Source organism: Primulina eburnea, chromosome 17 (assembly GCF_022965805.1).
Source record: "Primulina eburnea isolate SZY01 chromosome 17, ASM2296580v1, whole genome shotgun sequence".
Lineage (NCBI taxonomy): Eukaryota > Viridiplantae > Streptophyta > Magnoliopsida > Lamiales > Gesneriaceae > Primulina > Primulina eburnea.
This window is the reverse complement of record NC_133117.1, coordinates 26,402,785-26,421,068: the sequence shown is the minus strand read 5'-3', so window position 1 is coordinate 26,421,068 and position 18,284 is coordinate 26,402,785. Positions and strand designations below refer to the sequence as shown.

Genomic DNA, 18,284 nt, shown 5'->3' with positions numbered 1-18,284 from the left:
CCGTGGTCACAGCTATCAAACCACTTCCCAACGGAGAAGTAATAGACACTACATCTAACAAAGACTCAACAGGCAGGGAATGCAATAATGCAAATCGTTCTGAGATGAATGTATGCGATGCACCCGTATCTATCAATATATAGGGAGGATAACAGCAAAGAGAACAGTTACCTGCTATGACATCATCTGGGGCATCCTGTGCTTGCTCCTCTGTCAATGCAAATACTTGAGCCTGTTGTCGAGGAGGTTGGCTCACGGTCTGGCTACCTCTGGCTCTGGACTGCGTCTGTGTCTGTGGTGGCTGAAAGGAGTGAACAGATGAAGCTTGCCTCTCAAGCTGAGCTACGGATGCAGATGACCCTGCACCTTGAAATCTCTGTGAGCTTCTCTGGGGACACACTTTGGCGAAGTGCCCCTGTTGTCTACATATGTTACATCTGCCCCCTACACCCTGACACTGCTCTGTGGCATGCCTGCCACCACAAGAACTGCAATATAAACCCGTGTACCTTGTACTCTGATCAAAACCACTCTGTCTGGATCCACTGGAGCTCGACGAACTGCTCCCAGGTCTTTTGAACTGCTTCCCTTTTGTTTTCAACTGATCCTTTCGCCCACTGCTACTACCGCCGCTATCGAATCTAGGAGGAGGTTGTACTGGAGGTAGTGGTGGTCTCGGACTCGGGGCCACATACAGAACACTCCGCTGCCTAAGCAATCCTGCTTCTGCTCCTTTGGCACGGTTCAATGCCTCAGCGAAATTGTTGGGTCTTCCAGTATTTACCAATGTAAAGATATCGGGATTTAAGCCGTTATCTTTACGGTAGGATATAGGAAAGAATTGCTGATAAAACTCTGTCTTGAACACTTTCCATGTAATCTTCGTGCCACGCTGTTCCAATGCTCTTTTGATGTTCAACCACCAATTCTTAGCCACGTCTTGCAATTGATGGCCAATGAGTTTCACTCTTTTCTCATCACTGTATTCTAAAGACTTGAACAACATCTCGATATCCTCCAACCAGCTTTCACATTCGATTGCATTTTCTGTACCTTTTAAGGTAGGTGGTCTGAAAGACTGGAATCGTTTTAACAGAGTCTCCATGGGTGTAGCAGTAACGTCCATTGGATCCCCGGATGTGCTACCCTGTTCTGGTGCTGTGGGTCGCAATGGCACTGCTGCTCTTCGAGGAGGCATGTATCTGATATTCACCAAATTAGTATATCATCTATACAACTGTCTCAGTCCTCCTCTGATCATTTACCTCTGATTCAGAATTGGCTCTGATTCAGTCTTTACTAATACATGCTGTAATACAAGTCAGATAACAATACAACATGCAATAATGAAAGCAATAAATCATTCTAGCACATCATAAAGCAAGGAAGAAGACTCGATCTACCCCGCTCATTCTATCTTATCTCAATCTAAAGGATCTATCGCTCTGATACCACCTGTTGTGGGGACCCGAGCTCTAACTCATTTCTCTGGGATTAAATGGATCTTTACTATGAAAAGTGGGTCAAATTTTTGCTTTTAACATTACATCAAATGTTAATAAAACTAAGCACAATAGATACTTCTACTTTATTTCATCAAATATACATACAAGTCTTATTATTATACATTCGTACAAACTAGTGTTTAAACAAACCACTATCTACAAGTAATACAAAGCTAGTAAAACCACTAGTCCTCTGCTGCGCCCGATGTCACCACGCTATCCCGATCTCATCTCTGTCTCGACCCAGATCCTGCCCCACATGTTGTTATGCACACATACAGACATAACAACAGCCGGAAACTCCGGTGAGAACAAATCCCAGTATAAACATGTATATAATCAATTCAAAACATGAAACATGCTATTATGAATGACAATCATATAAATATGCAATGCGAATCAAACCATGTCTGGACTCGACTCGACTAAAACTCTAGGGATCCCGGTGTGAATAAGACGATCTATCACCTACCCTCCCAATCGGAATGACGGTACGTCTTATTCCTAGACTTCGGCCTGATCTGTATCCACATCTACAATAGGAGAATGATCTTCCCCTAAGCTGTGATATCACCAAACATCTAGAAGTTTGACTGTTTCTGTCAAGACTCCCTATCTTAAATGCAATGCATAACAATCTGTAAACAATGCCTAAGTAGCTCAAAAGATTTGAATACAATTCTATAAACAAATCACAATCATATTACGATATAAACAACAAATCTAGTATGTGATTTTGGTAGGGAAACTCAAATGAGATCTCATTTGAGTTGTATCTCCCCAAACAAAACATGCATTATACTTTCTTGTCGCTAAACCTTTATCGACGTCTAGGTCTCGATGTCGAAGTGAGGTGTGCCGAATCTGAAATGGCAATGTAGAGATGCATTCTATCAATATACAACTCCAAGCAACTCATATACAATCCATATTCAATCTTGGTAACAATTGACGGCATAACGACGTAGTTTTTCGATACCGATCAATCTAATCTCAACATGTATCCACACGGTATACACCTCAATTTATAACCAACATAATCTATCTCATAACATCTCAAAATTTAAAAAATCTCAGATACAACTATTCTGAAAAATCGTAACAATCGTATACGATATCCGTTCTTCGATTCGTTTACAATTCTACGATCCTCATAACCATAGGAACAGATATCTCAAATAAAATCACCATTCCTCCCACATGTATATTTCAAAACATGATGAAATTAAACCATACTCACATCCTCTTGTAGCCCTTGAAGCAAGGAACAAGAATCTCTATTCGGTATAAAAATCGGATGGCTCAATCTTAAGAAATATTACCCCAAAGCCTTGAAGAAATTTGAGGAATTGCTAGTGCTGCTCTCGGTTCTCAGCTACTGAAGGAGAAAGAATGATTCAGCATACTTCTATATATATATATATATATATATATATATATATATATATATATATATATATATATATATATATATATATATATATATATATATATATATATATATATACTTGCCATGTGTCATCATAAGAACAAAGGTGGCTTTCTCGCATGCAGCACCGCGAGTGCGGTCACGTTAGCACCGCGGGTGCGCTATGCTCTCGGCAACCCTATCATTTTTACAAAATAGCGACCGCGGGTGCGGCCCCTGCAAGACCGCGGGTGCGGTCTTGTCACCGCGGGTGCGATCTTTCTGCACCGCGGGTGCGGTGTGGCTTCGACTTTTCTTGCTAAAATCTATTATTGCATGACCGCGGGTGCACTCCTGTTTTGGGCGCGGGTGCGGTCTTGCAAACTCTTAATTTTCATGTCTTTCTCCTCTCCTCGCACGTCATGCATTCCCATATCTTCCGAGTATCATTTTAATGAAAACTAATAATCTCGAGCTTTACAACTTATAAATGTGGTCAAGTATTTATTGTGCTATATATATTTGTAAACACTAAATCAAGGTTCTCACTTTAAATGGTTGGTAAAAACAAACTAACATTTAAATGGTACCAAGAAATTAATATTATGATATATTTATATATGGTAAATCAAGGTTCCCACTTTAAATGGTTGGTAAAACCAAACTAACATTTAAATAGTACCAAGAAATTAATATTATAATATATTCATATATAATAAATCAAGGCATCCACTTTAAATGGTTGGTAATACCAAACTAACATTTAAATGGTTCCAAGAATTTAGTGTAACATATAGCAACAATAAATCAAAACTCCCACTTATAAGTAGGATATAAAAATACTTAAGGAAATAAATATAACATAAACAATAAATAATGATTAAATAATATAAAACATAGATTCTTACCTTTTAGTAACCTTTTTATCATGCCAAGAGTTTCACCTTTTCATCTCAACTTTAGGAAGTTAGCTATTCATTATTCAAAATGTAAAACTTTGAATATGAAATTATCATGCTAATTATATTTAAATGAAGAAATAAAGGAAAAATATAGAGAGAAATATTATGAACTCAAAGGTTTGTTCATAGAATGAGGGATATCTCAATACATTACAATGCACCCTTATTTATAGCCAAATTTGGGGAGACAACCACAAATAAAATATTATTTTTTTACACAAAAGTCTTCATTGGTGTTCCAAGATATTATATTATATTACATATCACTTTTGAAAATCTTGTTCACATAAAAAGAAACATTTGGAGAATTGAGTTGTCTAGTTGTGGTATTTTTTTCAAACTATTTGACCAAGTGATTTGAGAGATATGGTCAAAATACTAGAGCATGGTAAAACTGTCACTCCTTTGGTAACTTTATTTTTTGCTTAATTTGATCCCAATTGTGAGAAGATTTTTATCTCATGCTTGCCATCAATATTGTAGATATTAACATCAACTTTCTACAGGTCCAAGAATCATCTTAATCCCATTTGCAACGCCAAGTTTATTCTTGTTTTATCGAACCTGTAAAAATAGTAAAAACTTGTAATTACACAACAATTTATATTTTATACAATTTATTATAAAACATATAATATTTAAACATTTAATAAAACAAAAACTATATATTTATATTATAAAACATTTAATTAATGTACAATTTTTATGTTTATCGCACCTCCCAACGAGCTTATTGCTAGTCCCTAGAAATTTAAGCGTTAATAGCAATACAAAACATATTAATTAATTTAAATAGAAATGTTATCAGAACTATCTAAGTGTTTAAATTAAATTTGAAAACTGTCAAAGTTATATCAAGATCATCATAATTATAATTTATGAAATAATTTGAGATGATCAATTCAAAGCTTATTTCAGATAGTTAAATGTACATGGTCTTCAAAAATTTCTAGTAAGAGTCTCAACTCCATATCCTTACAGGTTAATAAATGTTTCAATTTATGGCAACAATTTCTCTTATGGAGTTGGAATACAGATAAATGCTCAGAAAAATGGTTTACAGAATGCAGACAGACAAACGAGCCAAACTAATCAAAAGATAGAAAATCCATTGATTCAAAATCTAGTTGTTCTTATTATATATTTTTTTCCTGATATATTTTTTTCTTCTTTTTTTCATAAATCATGGAATCAGACTAAGTTTATGCTTCTTGACCACATATTTATTTAATTTGTACAAAAAATTTCTCTCTTTATTTTTTTTATTTTTTTTATGAGAGATATATGGGTCGTAGCATATACCTTAAAAATTACACAGATCTTCAATATCTTTCTTTTTGTATTTTTTTTTTCAGGAAATATCAATTTTTTTTTTCAAAATAAGATTTCAAGATCTAAACAATAGATAGTCTCTCTCATGATCAATAAAGGCTCGAAAGCTGTTTTCTCAGTCCTCTCCACTCACTCACAAAATATGTGTGAGTTTAAAATTTTAGGCACTCTTATAAGGTATATCTTGGGCCATATACTTTAATACCTGATTTTATCACAATAGTTAATCACTCAAAAAGATTTCATAAATCATATTTTTATATTGATCAGAATATTAAAATTGACTTTTTTTTTCAAATAAAAATTAAACATCCTTATATAGATTAATATATTTTCTAATTTAAACCTTTCAAATATGTAATGTATGATATTTTTGCAAAAATTACAAAGATACAAGCAATAAACATGATTTTATTATAAAATATATACATATATATATATATATATAAATTTTTAAATTTTTTCTCCCCCCAATCAGAATATGACATTGTCCCTAATGTCGAAATAACTATTAATAAAAAGTACATAATAAAAGAGATATCACCTGAAATTTTACTGAAGATAACAAACTGAAACAAACGCAAACCAATCAACGACTTTTGAATCAATGATCCAACTTTCTTTTCTTACTGCTTGATTGCGACCAATTGATCTTTGTTATCATCGGATCATGCTTATGAACAAAAGCTTCCAAATTATCAATTAATTGGTCGGCAGTCGAAGCACAGATGAGCATCCGTCGTGAATTTTCTGAAATGAAATTTTGTTTCACAGCTTTATCAAGAAATGTTAAAAACTGTCATAATAATTATTGATATTCAACAAGCCCACAGGTTTATTATGGATATTAAGTTGTGCCCAAGAAATAGTGTGAAAAATTTCTTCTAATGTACCAAAACCACCTGGTAGTGCGATAAAAGCATCAGAATTTTCAATCATTTGAGTGATTCTTTCATACATAGAAGAAAATTTTAATTTCTCCCCAATCGTAACATCTGTAATATTTCCTTCAGCTAAAACTGTAGGAATAATACCCAAAACCTGACTATCTCCAAGATGAGCAGATGTTGAAACAGATCCCATTAACCCAATATTACCTCCCCCATATACCAAGTGAATTTTTCTCTCAGCCAATATCTTTCCAAGATTATTCGCTGCTTCTACAAACACTTCATTTTTTCCAGGACTCGACCCACAAAATACACAAATATTTTTCAATGTTTGTGTAGAGGATCCAACCATGTTTCTACTTTCTTTTTTGGTCTGCGAAAATAGAGAGAAAGATGAGAGATTTTATTGGGGTAATATGTTATCATAACAAAACTATGGGTCACAGCTGTAAACAGAATAAATAGTAAAAACAATAATGACACACATGCATATAAACAGTAGTGTGATTGTGGCACACAATTTTTCTCTGGTTTTACGTCCAGAAACGGCTTCAACGCCTTCTATGAGTCGAGGATATACTTCCCATCCAATTTTCTTATAAATTGGCAAACATGGTTTTTTTTAGTCGGATTCCCAAGACTATGACGCTCATCTTGGAATTGTTTCCATAAACGGAGAAGTTCAATATGCACATGTCCACTAGAATGCGTCTCAAGAGTCAATAAGATGTTATCTAAAGACTCCTTACTCAGCCCATTCTTAATGAAACCAATTTTATCTTCTCTGTTATTGGAAACACATCCCAAAGATCTGCATCGTTTGTCACAAGTCCATCTTGCACACTTATGACAAACCCCTAAACTTTTGGCCCTTCGTTTTTTCGCATAAGTGCTTTTTCCTAATCCAGGCAAATACCGAATGAGCAATGATTGTGGAATTTCTCCTTCTAATCGGACCTTAGCTTCTATTAGAAGACGAATATCTTCTGGAATTCCTTTTTGCATTAGCAATCTCAATCTTTCACACCTTCCTGCATAAATTTTTCTTAGAACATTTTCAAAAACAAAGGGGAAATATTTACAAATATTTGAGAGAATTTCATCCATTTTGAAAAGAAAAGAAATGATTTTTTTTTAAATTTTTGTATCAGCAATTGTGGAAAGTGATTTAACCGACTATGAGAGTCACGGAGTACCGTTATCTGCCATTTAACCGGGAAATAAAAAGATTAAAGAAACTTGAAATAAAAACAAACAAAATTAAATGCAACATAAAAATTTAAGGATCAGAAAGGGAAATAAACTCTTCTGGAAAGATTTAATTTTCCAAAAATGGTTTAAGCCTTTGTTCATTCACTTTAAAAACATCACCATTTTTAGGATTTTCAATATCCACAGCTCCATAAGGATATACATTCTTTACAACATATGGGCCTGTCCATCTTGATCGTAATTTTCCTGGGAATATGTGAAGTCAAGAATTATAAAGCAAAACTTTTTTACCAATCTCAAAAGATTTTCTAAGAATTTTTTTATCATGAAATGACTTGATTTTTGCTTTATAAATCCTTGAATTCTCATACGCGTCATTTCTGAGTTCATCAAGTTGCAATTTACGCAATTTGTTGGCATCATCCATGCTTGAATTTAAAGTTTTGATCGCCCAATAAGCTTTATGTTCCAATTCCACAGGCAAATGACAATGTTTTCCATAAACCAACCTATAGGGAGACATATTCAATGATGTTTTAAAAGCTGTTCGATATGCCCAAAGTGCATCACTAAGTCGCAGAGACCAATCTTTTCTATTTGAGTTAACAGTTTTTTCCAAAATTTGCTTTATCTCCCTATTAGCTAATTCAACTTGTCCATTTGTTTGGGGATGATAAGGAGTAGTTACTTTATGAGTAATACCATATTTTTCATTAATGAAGCAAATGGTTTATTAACAAAGTGAGTTCCCCTATCACTTATCATGGCTCGAGGAATTCCAAATCTACTAAAAATATTTTCTTTTAAAAATTGGATGACGATTTTATGATCATTTGTTCGACATGGAATTGCCTCTATCCATTTGGAAACATAATCAACTGCAACTAAAATATACAAGTATCCAAACGACGGTGGAAAAGGTCCCATAAAATCAATTCCCCAACAGTCAAAGATTTCAATTTCAATGATAGGATTCAAAGGCATCATGTTTCTTTTTGAAATCGCACCCAAATTTTGACAAATTTCACAGATCTTGCAGATTTCGTGGGTTTCTTTAAACAAAGTGGGCCAATAAAATCCACACTGCAAGATTTTTGCAGCCGTTTTCTTTGAAGAAAAATGTCCTCCGCATGCTTCTGAATGACAAAATATAATGACACTACTTACCTCATTGTCGGGTATGCAACGTCGAAAATGGACAATACTAGAACAGATACGGATCATCCCAATAAAAGTTTTTTACCTCGTTCAAAAATTTTCTTTTATCTTGGGAACTCCATTGCGGTGGCATTTTTCCTGTCACAAGAAAATTTACTATGTTAGGAAACAAATGTGTAGTAGTAACTGAAAATAGATGTTCATCAGGAAAATTATCGTTAATTGGTGTCATTTCACAAGATGATCCTGTTACTAGTCTCGATAAATGATCGGCTACGACATTCTCGGTTCCTTTTTTATCTTTGATCACAATGTCAAATTCTTGGAGCAACAAAATCCATCGTATCAGTCGTGGCTTTGCATCCTGTTTGATCAAAAAATATCTAATAGAAAAATGATCAGTAAACACAATAGTCGTTGATCCAATAAAATAAGAACGAAATTTATCTAATGCAAATATTACAGCAAGTAGTTCTTTTTCAGTTGTGGAGTAATTCATTTGAGCATTGTTTAAAGTTCTACTTGCATAATATATCACATAAGGCTTACCGCTTCTTCTTTGCCCCAGTACTGCACCGACTGCATAATCACTCGCATCACACATGATTTCAAATGGTAAAGACCAGTCAGGAGGTTGCATGATAGGAGCTGATGTTAAATGTCGAATGATTTTATCAAAAGCATTTTGACATTCTTGGGTCCACTCAAATGCAGTGTCTTTTGTTAAGAGGTTACAAATGGGTTTAGAGATTAAACTAAAGTCCTTTATATACCTCCTATAAAATTCAGCATGTCCCAAAAATGAGCGAATTTATTTAATGGTTTTTGGAGGGGGTAAATTGGCAATGACATCAACTTTTGCTTTATCAACTTCAATTCCATGAGATGACGCGACATGTCCCAAAACAATTCCAGAAGTAATCATGTAATGACATTTTTCCCAATTTAAAATAAGACCTTTTTCCTCGCATCTTTTTAAAACTTTTTCCAAATTTTCAAGACAATTATCAAATGTGATCCCAAAAACAGTTAAATCATCCATGAAAATTTCCAAACAATTTTCAACCATGTCGCAAAAAATGCTTAGCATACATCTTTGAAATGTTGTTGGGGCATTGCATAATCCAAATGGCATCCTTCTAAATGCAAATGTTCCAAAAGGACATGTAAATGTAGTTTTATCTTGATCTTCGAGTGCAATGGGAATTTGATAATAACCTGAATATCCATCAAGAAAACAGTAGTATGGATGACCTGCTACTCTTTCTAAAATTTGTTCCAAAAATGGTAATGGAAAATGATCTTTTCTAGTGGCGTCATTTAATTTTCTATAATCAATACACATCCGCCAACTAGATGGGACTCGACTTGTTAACAATTCACCTTTTTCATTTTTTATCACTGTGATGCCAGATTTTATTGGAACTACTTGTGTTGGGCTTACCCACTTACTATCAGAAATATGGTAGATAATCCCAACATCGAGTAGTTTGAGAACTTCAGTTTTCACAACATCTTTCATGTGTGGATTTAATCTCCTTTGTGGTTGTTGAGATGTTTTAGCATTTTCTTCTAAGTGAATTTTGTGAGTGCAAATTAGTGGATTAATGCCCTTAAGATCTTTTAGTGTCCAACCAATTGCATTTTTATGTCTTTTAAGCATATCAACTAATTTACCTTCTTGATTACTTGATAGTTTGGAAGAAATTACCACCGGATATGTTTCATCTTCTCCAAGAAATGCATACTTCAATTCTTCTGGCAAGGGTTTTAACTCCAATATGGGTGGTTCGTCTTTATTCTCATATTTTGCATCAAATTCTTTCTCTGATCCTGGTAACGAGTGATACCTGATAAAATCATCAAGATCAATTTCAGCACTTTCTTTAACAGTTTCAATTGAACAAATATCTAATTGATCACGAGTACTCCCTTCTTGAATGTTTTCTTCCACAAGAGTTTCAATAAGATTTTCATCTTTACTTTCATCTCCTTTGTCATGTGGTTGCTTACAAAGATTAAACACATTAAGCTCCAAGGTCATGTTACCAAATGACAACTTCATTATTCCATTCCTGCAATTTATAAGAGCATTATAAATTGCTAAAAATGGACGACCTAAAATTACAGGAATTGCATTACAAGCTTCAATAGGTTGTGTATCTAAAATTATAAAATCGACAGGATATACAAAGTTATCAACTTGGACCAACACGTCTTCTATCATACCTCTTGGCACTTTAACAGATCTATCAGCAAGTAAAAGTGTTACCGAAGTAGGTTTTAACTCGCCTAGATTGAGTTCTTGATAAACTGAATATGGAACTAAATTTACACTAGCTCCAAGGTCAAGCAATGCTTTTTTAATTTTTCGTTCTCCAATAATACAAGAAATAGTAGGACAACCTGGGTCTTTGTATTTCAAAGTATTATTATTTTGAATGATTGCACTTACTTGTTCGGCTAAAAATGCTTTCTTTTTCACATTCAATTTTCTTTTCACAGTGCACAAGTCTTTCAAAAATTTGGCATATGATGGTACCTGTTTTATTGCATCTATTAAAGGAATATTAACTTTTAATTGTTTAAAAATAACATATATATCAGAATTCAAATTTGATTTTTTTGTATTTTTCAATGCATGAGGGAATGGTGGTGACACTGTCTGTTGAACCTCCTCTTCGCAAGTTATGGGTTCCACTTCCTTACCCTTTGAAGTTGATTTATCATCATCTTCACAAGGTTCAAGAATGGATTTTTCCACAACCTTACCACTTCGAAGGGTAATAACAGATTTTACCTGATCCATCGGTTGAGTTCCAGAAGTTCCAGTTTGTGAATGATGATCTTTGGGATTAGGCAGAGGTTGTGAAGGAAATTTACTTTTTTCATGAACATTAAGTGCAGATGCAAATTTAGCAAGAGTATCTTTCAAATCTGTCATGGTTTGAGCAGTTTGAGTATTGATAGACTCTTGCTTTGCAATGAAAGAATTCAATAAATCTTCCAAATTCCTTTTCGATGGAGGAAAATAAGGTGCATAATTTTGAAAAATTTGTTGATTTTGAAAATGTGGTTGCGGAAATTGTGCAGCATTGTCATTCCTCCAACTAAAATTTGGATGATTTCTCCAACCTGGATTGTAATTTTGAGAAAATGGTTCAAAATTTGGCCTTTTGAAATTGTTCAAAACATTGACTTGTTCATGGAGACATTCTTTAAAAGAGGGTAAAGTGGGACAATTTTTTGTAAAATGATCACTTGTAGCACAGATGTGACGCAATTTCTTGAACAGATTTTAATTGACCATTCTTTTTCAATTCAAGTGCCTCAACTTTTCTTGCCAAAGAGGTAAATCTAGCTTGAAGATCATGTTCATCTTTGAGAGTGTACATACCTCCACCAGATGTAGGAGATTGAATCTTGTTTGATGGTTCGATTGTACCTATAGTGTCCCAATTTTGAGCATTTTCATCTAATGAATTGAGATACTCAATTGCCTCGTTTGGATCTTTATCCTCAAATGTTCCATTACACATAAATTCAACCATTTGCCTATCTTTAGGTGTTAAGCCTTCATAAAATTGAGAAACAACCCTCTAAATTTCAAAACCATGATGTGGACAAAGATTAAGCAATTCTTTATATCTATCCCAACACTGATAAAAAGTTTCTCCTTGTTTTTGAGTGAAAGTGATGATTTGCCTTTTGAAAGAATTTGTTCTATGCGATGGAAAAAACTTTTTCAAAAATTGTTGTTGCAATTCATCCCACGTTCGAATGGATCCCGATCTAAGAATTCGTAGCCAAGTTTTAGCTTTATCTTTTAAAGAAAAAGGAAAAAGCTTAAGTTGAATGGTGTTCATGCTACAATTTAGATCATTATATGTGTTGCACACTTCTTCAAACTCTCGTAAATGCATGTATGGATTTTCAGAATCTAAGCCATGAAAATTGGGTAAAAGTTGGATAATACCAGGCTTAAAATTGAAAGGAGATGAATCAGGAGGAAAAACTAGACATGAAGGTGCACTAGTACGTGTATGATTCATGTGATCTCTAAGTGTTCTTCGTCTATCATGTTCATGTTGAGATTGAATTTCATCTTCATTTTTTTTGGATGGGTTCTTTCGCCATGTTTTGTAAAAATAAAGGGATATTTTGAATGAGTCGACCACTAAGTGTACGTGAACAAATGCAAATGCAAATGCAAAAGAATAAAAACACACAAAAGCAATAAAAATTCAAATAAAGAAAAATAAACTATAAAAGAAATTAAATAGACTTGAAGTTAAATTATAATTCCCCGACAATGGCGCCAAAAACTTGTTGCGGCTCTGATTGTTGCACTCCCAAGAGCAGGTTGTCCACAAGTAGTATAATTCGGTGAGTCCGAATATCGTATCCACAGGGAAGCTAAGGTAATTACAAGTCCACTACAATGTCTTTTTGTTTTTGTTTTTTATTTCTTTTAATGGTTTGAATCTTTAATTGGTAAGTTTTAATTGTTCAAATTTTAATTTAAGTAGTTGAGATTAAAGGATCCACTCTTGGTGTTTTAATAAAGTTAACATTAACGAACAATATTGAAATCCACTTAATAAAATGGTTCCAATATAATAAATAATCATATTTATATTATGTTATATATTATTATCTTATAAGTATATAATATATACCAAAACTTATAAATGTGGTCAAGTATTTATTGTGCTATATATATTTGTAAACACTAAATCAAGGTTCCCACTTTAAATGGTTGGTAAAAACAAACTAACATTTAAATGGTACCAAGAAATTAATAGTATGATATATTTATATATAGTAAATAAAGGTTCCCACTTTAAATAGTTGGTAAAACAAAACTAACATTTAAATAGTACCAAGAAATTAATATTATAATATATTCATATATAATAAATCAAGGCATCCACTTTAAATGGTTGGTAATACCAAACTAACATTTAAATGGTTCCAAGAATTTAGTGTAACATATAGCAACAATAAATCCAAACTTCCACTTATAAGTAGGATATAAAAATACTTAAAGAAATAAATATAACATAAACAATAAATAATGATTAAATAATATAAAACATAGATTCTTACCTTTTAATAACCTTATTATCATGCCAAGAGTTTCACTTTTTCATCTCAACTTTGGGAAGTTGGCTATTCATTATTCAAAGTGTACAACTTTGAATATGAAATTATCATGCTAATTATATTTAAATGAAGAAATAAAGGAAAAATATAGAGAGAAATATTATGAACTTAAAGGTTTGTTCATGGAATGAGGGATATCTCAATACATTACAATGCACCCCTATTTATAGCCAAATTTGGGGAAACAACCACAAATAAAATATTATTTTTTTACACAAAAGTCTTCATTGGTGTTCCAAGATATTATATTATATTACACATCACTTTTGAAAATCTTCTTCACATAAAGAAAAAACATGTGGATAATTGAGTTGTCTAGTTGTGGTATTTTTTTCAAACCATTTGACCAAGTAATTTGAGAGATATGGTCAAAATACTAGAGCATGGTAAAACTGCCACTCCTTTGGTAACTTTATTTTTTGCTTAATTTGATCCCAATTGTGAGAGGATTTTTATCTCATCCTTGCCATCAATATTGTAGATATTAACATCAACTTTCTACAGGTCCAAGAATCATCTTAATCCCATTTGCAACGCCAAGTTTATTCTTGTTTTATCAAACCTGTAAAAATAGTAAAAACTTGTAATTACACAACAATTTATATTTTATACAATTTATTATAAAACATATAATATTTAAACATTTAATAAAACAAAAACTATATATTTATATTATAAAACATTTAATTAATGTACAATTTTTATGTTTATCAATATATAAAAATTCTCATTTTTTAAAATAAACATTTAAATGAATCGCATGCATGCAATCCTACGTAAAAGCATCTTTTAAAAATTATCGTAAGCAATTTCCAATGAAAATATAACGGAGTAAAGAAGTGAGTAAAACCCTAACATCCAACAGTAACATAGAACAGTGTATAAAATCCTCATATCCTCTCCAAAACGTAAAATCGTGTAAGTGCGGAAAAAAATCATAGGTCCTCGGGTCATGTCTCCCACCAGGTCCACTGACTCAAACTCCAGCACCTCCTGTCTGCTGCTCAAAATGCTCACCTGCATCACATACGCCTAGTGAATCTAAAGACTCAACACACCTGTACCAGTAATAAAAAGAACATATACATAACACAGTAGTGAAAAATGGAATAATCAACATACAATTCATGTTTGCAGTAAAATCGTATACATAATCGTTTCCTGTAAAAACATGGTAACAATCATAGCATGTATAATCGTATTAGCATATACGTGTTAAATTTCTTAAATTGAATTTCGTTCATTAGCTGTGACTTTTGTATCATCATGTCAGTCGATGGATCCATCTATGTGCAACAGCGGTACCCGACGGCGAGGATCATCAGCGACAACATTACCCGCCCACTGAGTCCCAGCCTTAAATGTCATCGTGTTAGTCACATCCTTCAAAACATGTCAACATATTCATCACTTAAATAAAAGCATGCATATACGTAATTTTTCTTTTAAACCAAGTATCCATCGTATTTATCATAATTGCGTAAAAATCATAAACATGATGCATTAACATTTAAAATATCATAAATTTGTGCTCAGGGCGATGTTATGACCAAAATTTCACACCGGGTGCCAAATGATCATTTTGCCCCTGAAACCCAAAAATAATTGTTTCACCCCTAAACCTCTAAAATTGACCCGAAGCTTACCAAACTCCTTAAAGTGTCCCAAAAACTCTCGGCTGAAAATCCTCACATTATCCAAAAAACTCTCAGCCCCTTCAATAATTTACCCCATTATACACTTCCTTCCCCAAAACTCACGTCCTCAACCAAACCCGACGTACCAGCCACAAGCCAACCTACTGTGGACCTAGACCAGACCCCAAGGAACACCCCTAACCAAGCCACCAACCCCATGCACGCGATTGACTCCTAAGAACCAAGATTCAAGAAAAGGCTCCTACCGAACCAAACCATCTCGCCTTAGCTCGATCTATGGCCCTGTCACTCCAGCGTGGTATGAGCCGTTCCAGGCCTGTCTCATATCCACCAAGGTCTGGCCTAGGGCTAGATAAGGCCCTCGCATAGCTGGTGTAGCAAGGAAGCATGGATCAAACCCCCACAAGCCACATACTCGATTGGCACTAGTCGACTACCACAAAACCCAACCAGCTACGCACACCATCATTCGAACCTTACCAATCACGATCTGAACAGCCCCTTACCATCACAATACAACAACCCCTTGCACTAAAAACCAGAAAGCGTGAGTATCAAACAAAGGATAGTATGAACACTTGAAAACCGAATACATAAATCACGTACAGTGCTGGATCGAAAGTTTACGTGCATAAATACATGTACATCAGTAATATAAAGTGAGTGATGCGAGAAGGATGTTACAAAGCGTGCCTTGTGATGTTTTGAAGTGCAAGAACGAGACAAGGGACCCAGATGAATTTTTCGTTTAAAAAACAAGCCAAAAACAAAGGCTTCTTCGATGGAGTGCTCTGAAATCGAGAGAGAATGCAGCTAGGGGAGGTGTCGGCCGTACAGGTTATTTAGGTTTAGGTTAAGGAGTGGGTTACAGCTAATTAAATAATAATCAAAAGTTCAATGGGCCCTAATTTTTTCATTAAAGGTTTAAAAGATAATTAAGCCCAATAGGCTTAAAAATTGGCCCTTAAATCTAAAAGCACTCCTGAAAAATATTTCGTGTTGGAAAAATTTTGAAAATATTAGCCGAACCCTCAAAACATCCCTCATTTCGATTAAATTTGCGTACGGATAAAAATAAAATCATGTGGGTAAAAATGCTCGATAAAATCCCCTTTTTGAAAAATTTCCTTAAAAACACCTTATTTTAATTAATAAAAATTAATCATGAAATAAAATAAATTTCCTGAAAATTCTCCGGTCTCCGTTCTTCGTTCGAGCGTTAAATGCATCTAGAAACCCTAATGCATGAACTTTTAAAATTTCATGAATTAAATCCTATCATGCATGAATCATGCATAAAATAATTAAACACATAATAAAAAAAAATAAAACCCTAGATTGCATGCATTCAGGTTACGTGATTTAAATTCCTGGACCATACAACTCCCCCCCCCTAAACAAAATTTCGTCCTCGAAATTAGAACGCACCGAATAACTCCGAGTAGCGACTCCTCATCTCGGTCTCTGTCTCCCACGTGGCCTCCTCCTCGGAGTGATTCACCCACTTGACTTTGACCTTCTTGATCACTTTATTCCGGAGTCTCTTCTCCTGCTTGTCCAAAATCTGCGTAGGTCTCTCCTCAAAAGATAAGTGCGGTGTCAGATAAAGTGGCTCATAGTTAAGCAGATGTGAAGGATTCGACATGTACTTACGCAGCATAGACACGTGGAACACATTATGAAATCCCGCCAGATTCGGCGGTAAAGCAACTCTGTTAGCTAGTGTCCCAACTCTCTCTATGATCTCGAATGGTTCGATGAATCTAGGGTTGAGCTTCCCCTTCTTCTCGAACCTCATCACACCCTTCATAGTTGCGACCTTCACAAAAACATGATCCCCTACTGTGAACTCAAGATCTCGATGTCTCTGATCAGCATAACTCTTCTGATGGCTCTGCGCAGTCCTCATCCTGTCTCTAATCCTGGCCACTAGATCTGCTGTCTGTCTGACAATATCTGGACCCAACTCTGCTCGCTCTCCTACCTCATCCCAATAAACTGTCAACCTACACTTCCTCTCGTACAGTGCCTCGTATGGAGCCATACCTATCGATGCCTGGTAACTGTTGTTGTATGTGAACTCCACAAGAGGTAACTTCGGCTCCCAGCTGCCCTGGAAGTAAATCATGAAAGCTCGGAGTAGGTCCTCTAGAATATGAATCACCCTCTCTGACTGACCGTCTGTCTGAAGATGAAAAGTGGTACTAAACAGTATCTTCGTACCCAAATCCTGGTGAAGACTCTTCCAGAATGCAGACGTGAACCTCGAATCCCTGTCTTACACTTTGGACACTGGAATTCCATGGAGTCTGACTACCTCTCTGATGTACAGCTCTGCGTACTGAGTCATGGTGAATGTCTTCCTGATCGGTAAGAAATGAGCTGACTTAGTGAGCCGATAAACAATCACCCAGATGGCGTTAGATCCTCCAGTATTCCTCGGAAGCCCCTGCCACGAAATCCATAGTAATATTCTCCCATTTGCACTCGGGAATAGGAGTGGTCTCAACTTCCCTGCATGCCTCTGATGCTATGCCTTAACCTACTAAAAAGTCAAACACTCGGAGACGAATCACAAAATATCCTGTTTCATGCCCGGACACCAATACAGAGACTGTAGATCCTTATACATCTTCGTACTCCCTAGATGGATGGAGTACGGGGTGCTATGGGCCTCACTCAATATATCTGCTCGGAGAGAATCACTGTCAGGAACCCATAGGCGGTCTCTATATCTGACTATGCCGTCCACAACTGCATACACTCTCTGGCCATTAGCCTCGTCCTTCTGTCTCCACTTCTGTAACTGCTCATCAGAAGTCTGCCCTGCTCATATTCTATTTCTCAGAGTCAGCTGTACTGTAAGAGTAGCAAGATTCGGGGCCACGCCCCTGGCATAAAATGCGAGCTCAAATATCTGAATCTCAGCCTGTAATGGTCTCTGCACTGACGGATGGGCAATCACTGTGTGCTTCCTGCTAAGAGCATCTGCA

At 35.0% G+C, this 18,284-nt stretch overlaps 1 protein-coding gene and 1 pseudogene across 1 annotated transcript; both read right to left on the bottom strand.

The window, feature by feature from the left end:
• LOC140817995 (aspartic proteinase-like) overlaps positions 1–15,489 on the bottom strand; it is a 34,178-nt pseudogene extending 18,689 nt beyond the window's left edge.
• A 1,219-nt stretch (positions 15,490–16,708) lies between these two features.
• LOC140817994 (uncharacterized) lies at positions 16,709–17,335 on the bottom strand. The gene has a single exon (XM_073177790.1). The coding sequence runs from the start codon at positions 17,333–17,335 to the stop codon at positions 16,709–16,711; it is 627 nt and encodes a 208-aa protein (XP_073033891.1).
• Positions 17,336–18,284: the final 949 nt, after the last annotated feature.

What these genes read in the sequence shown, in the direction of transcription:
- LOC140817994 (XM_073177790.1), bottom strand. Translation starts at nt 17,335, where the DNA reads ATGGCTCCATACGAGGCACTGTACGAGAGGAAGTGTAGGTTGACAGTT.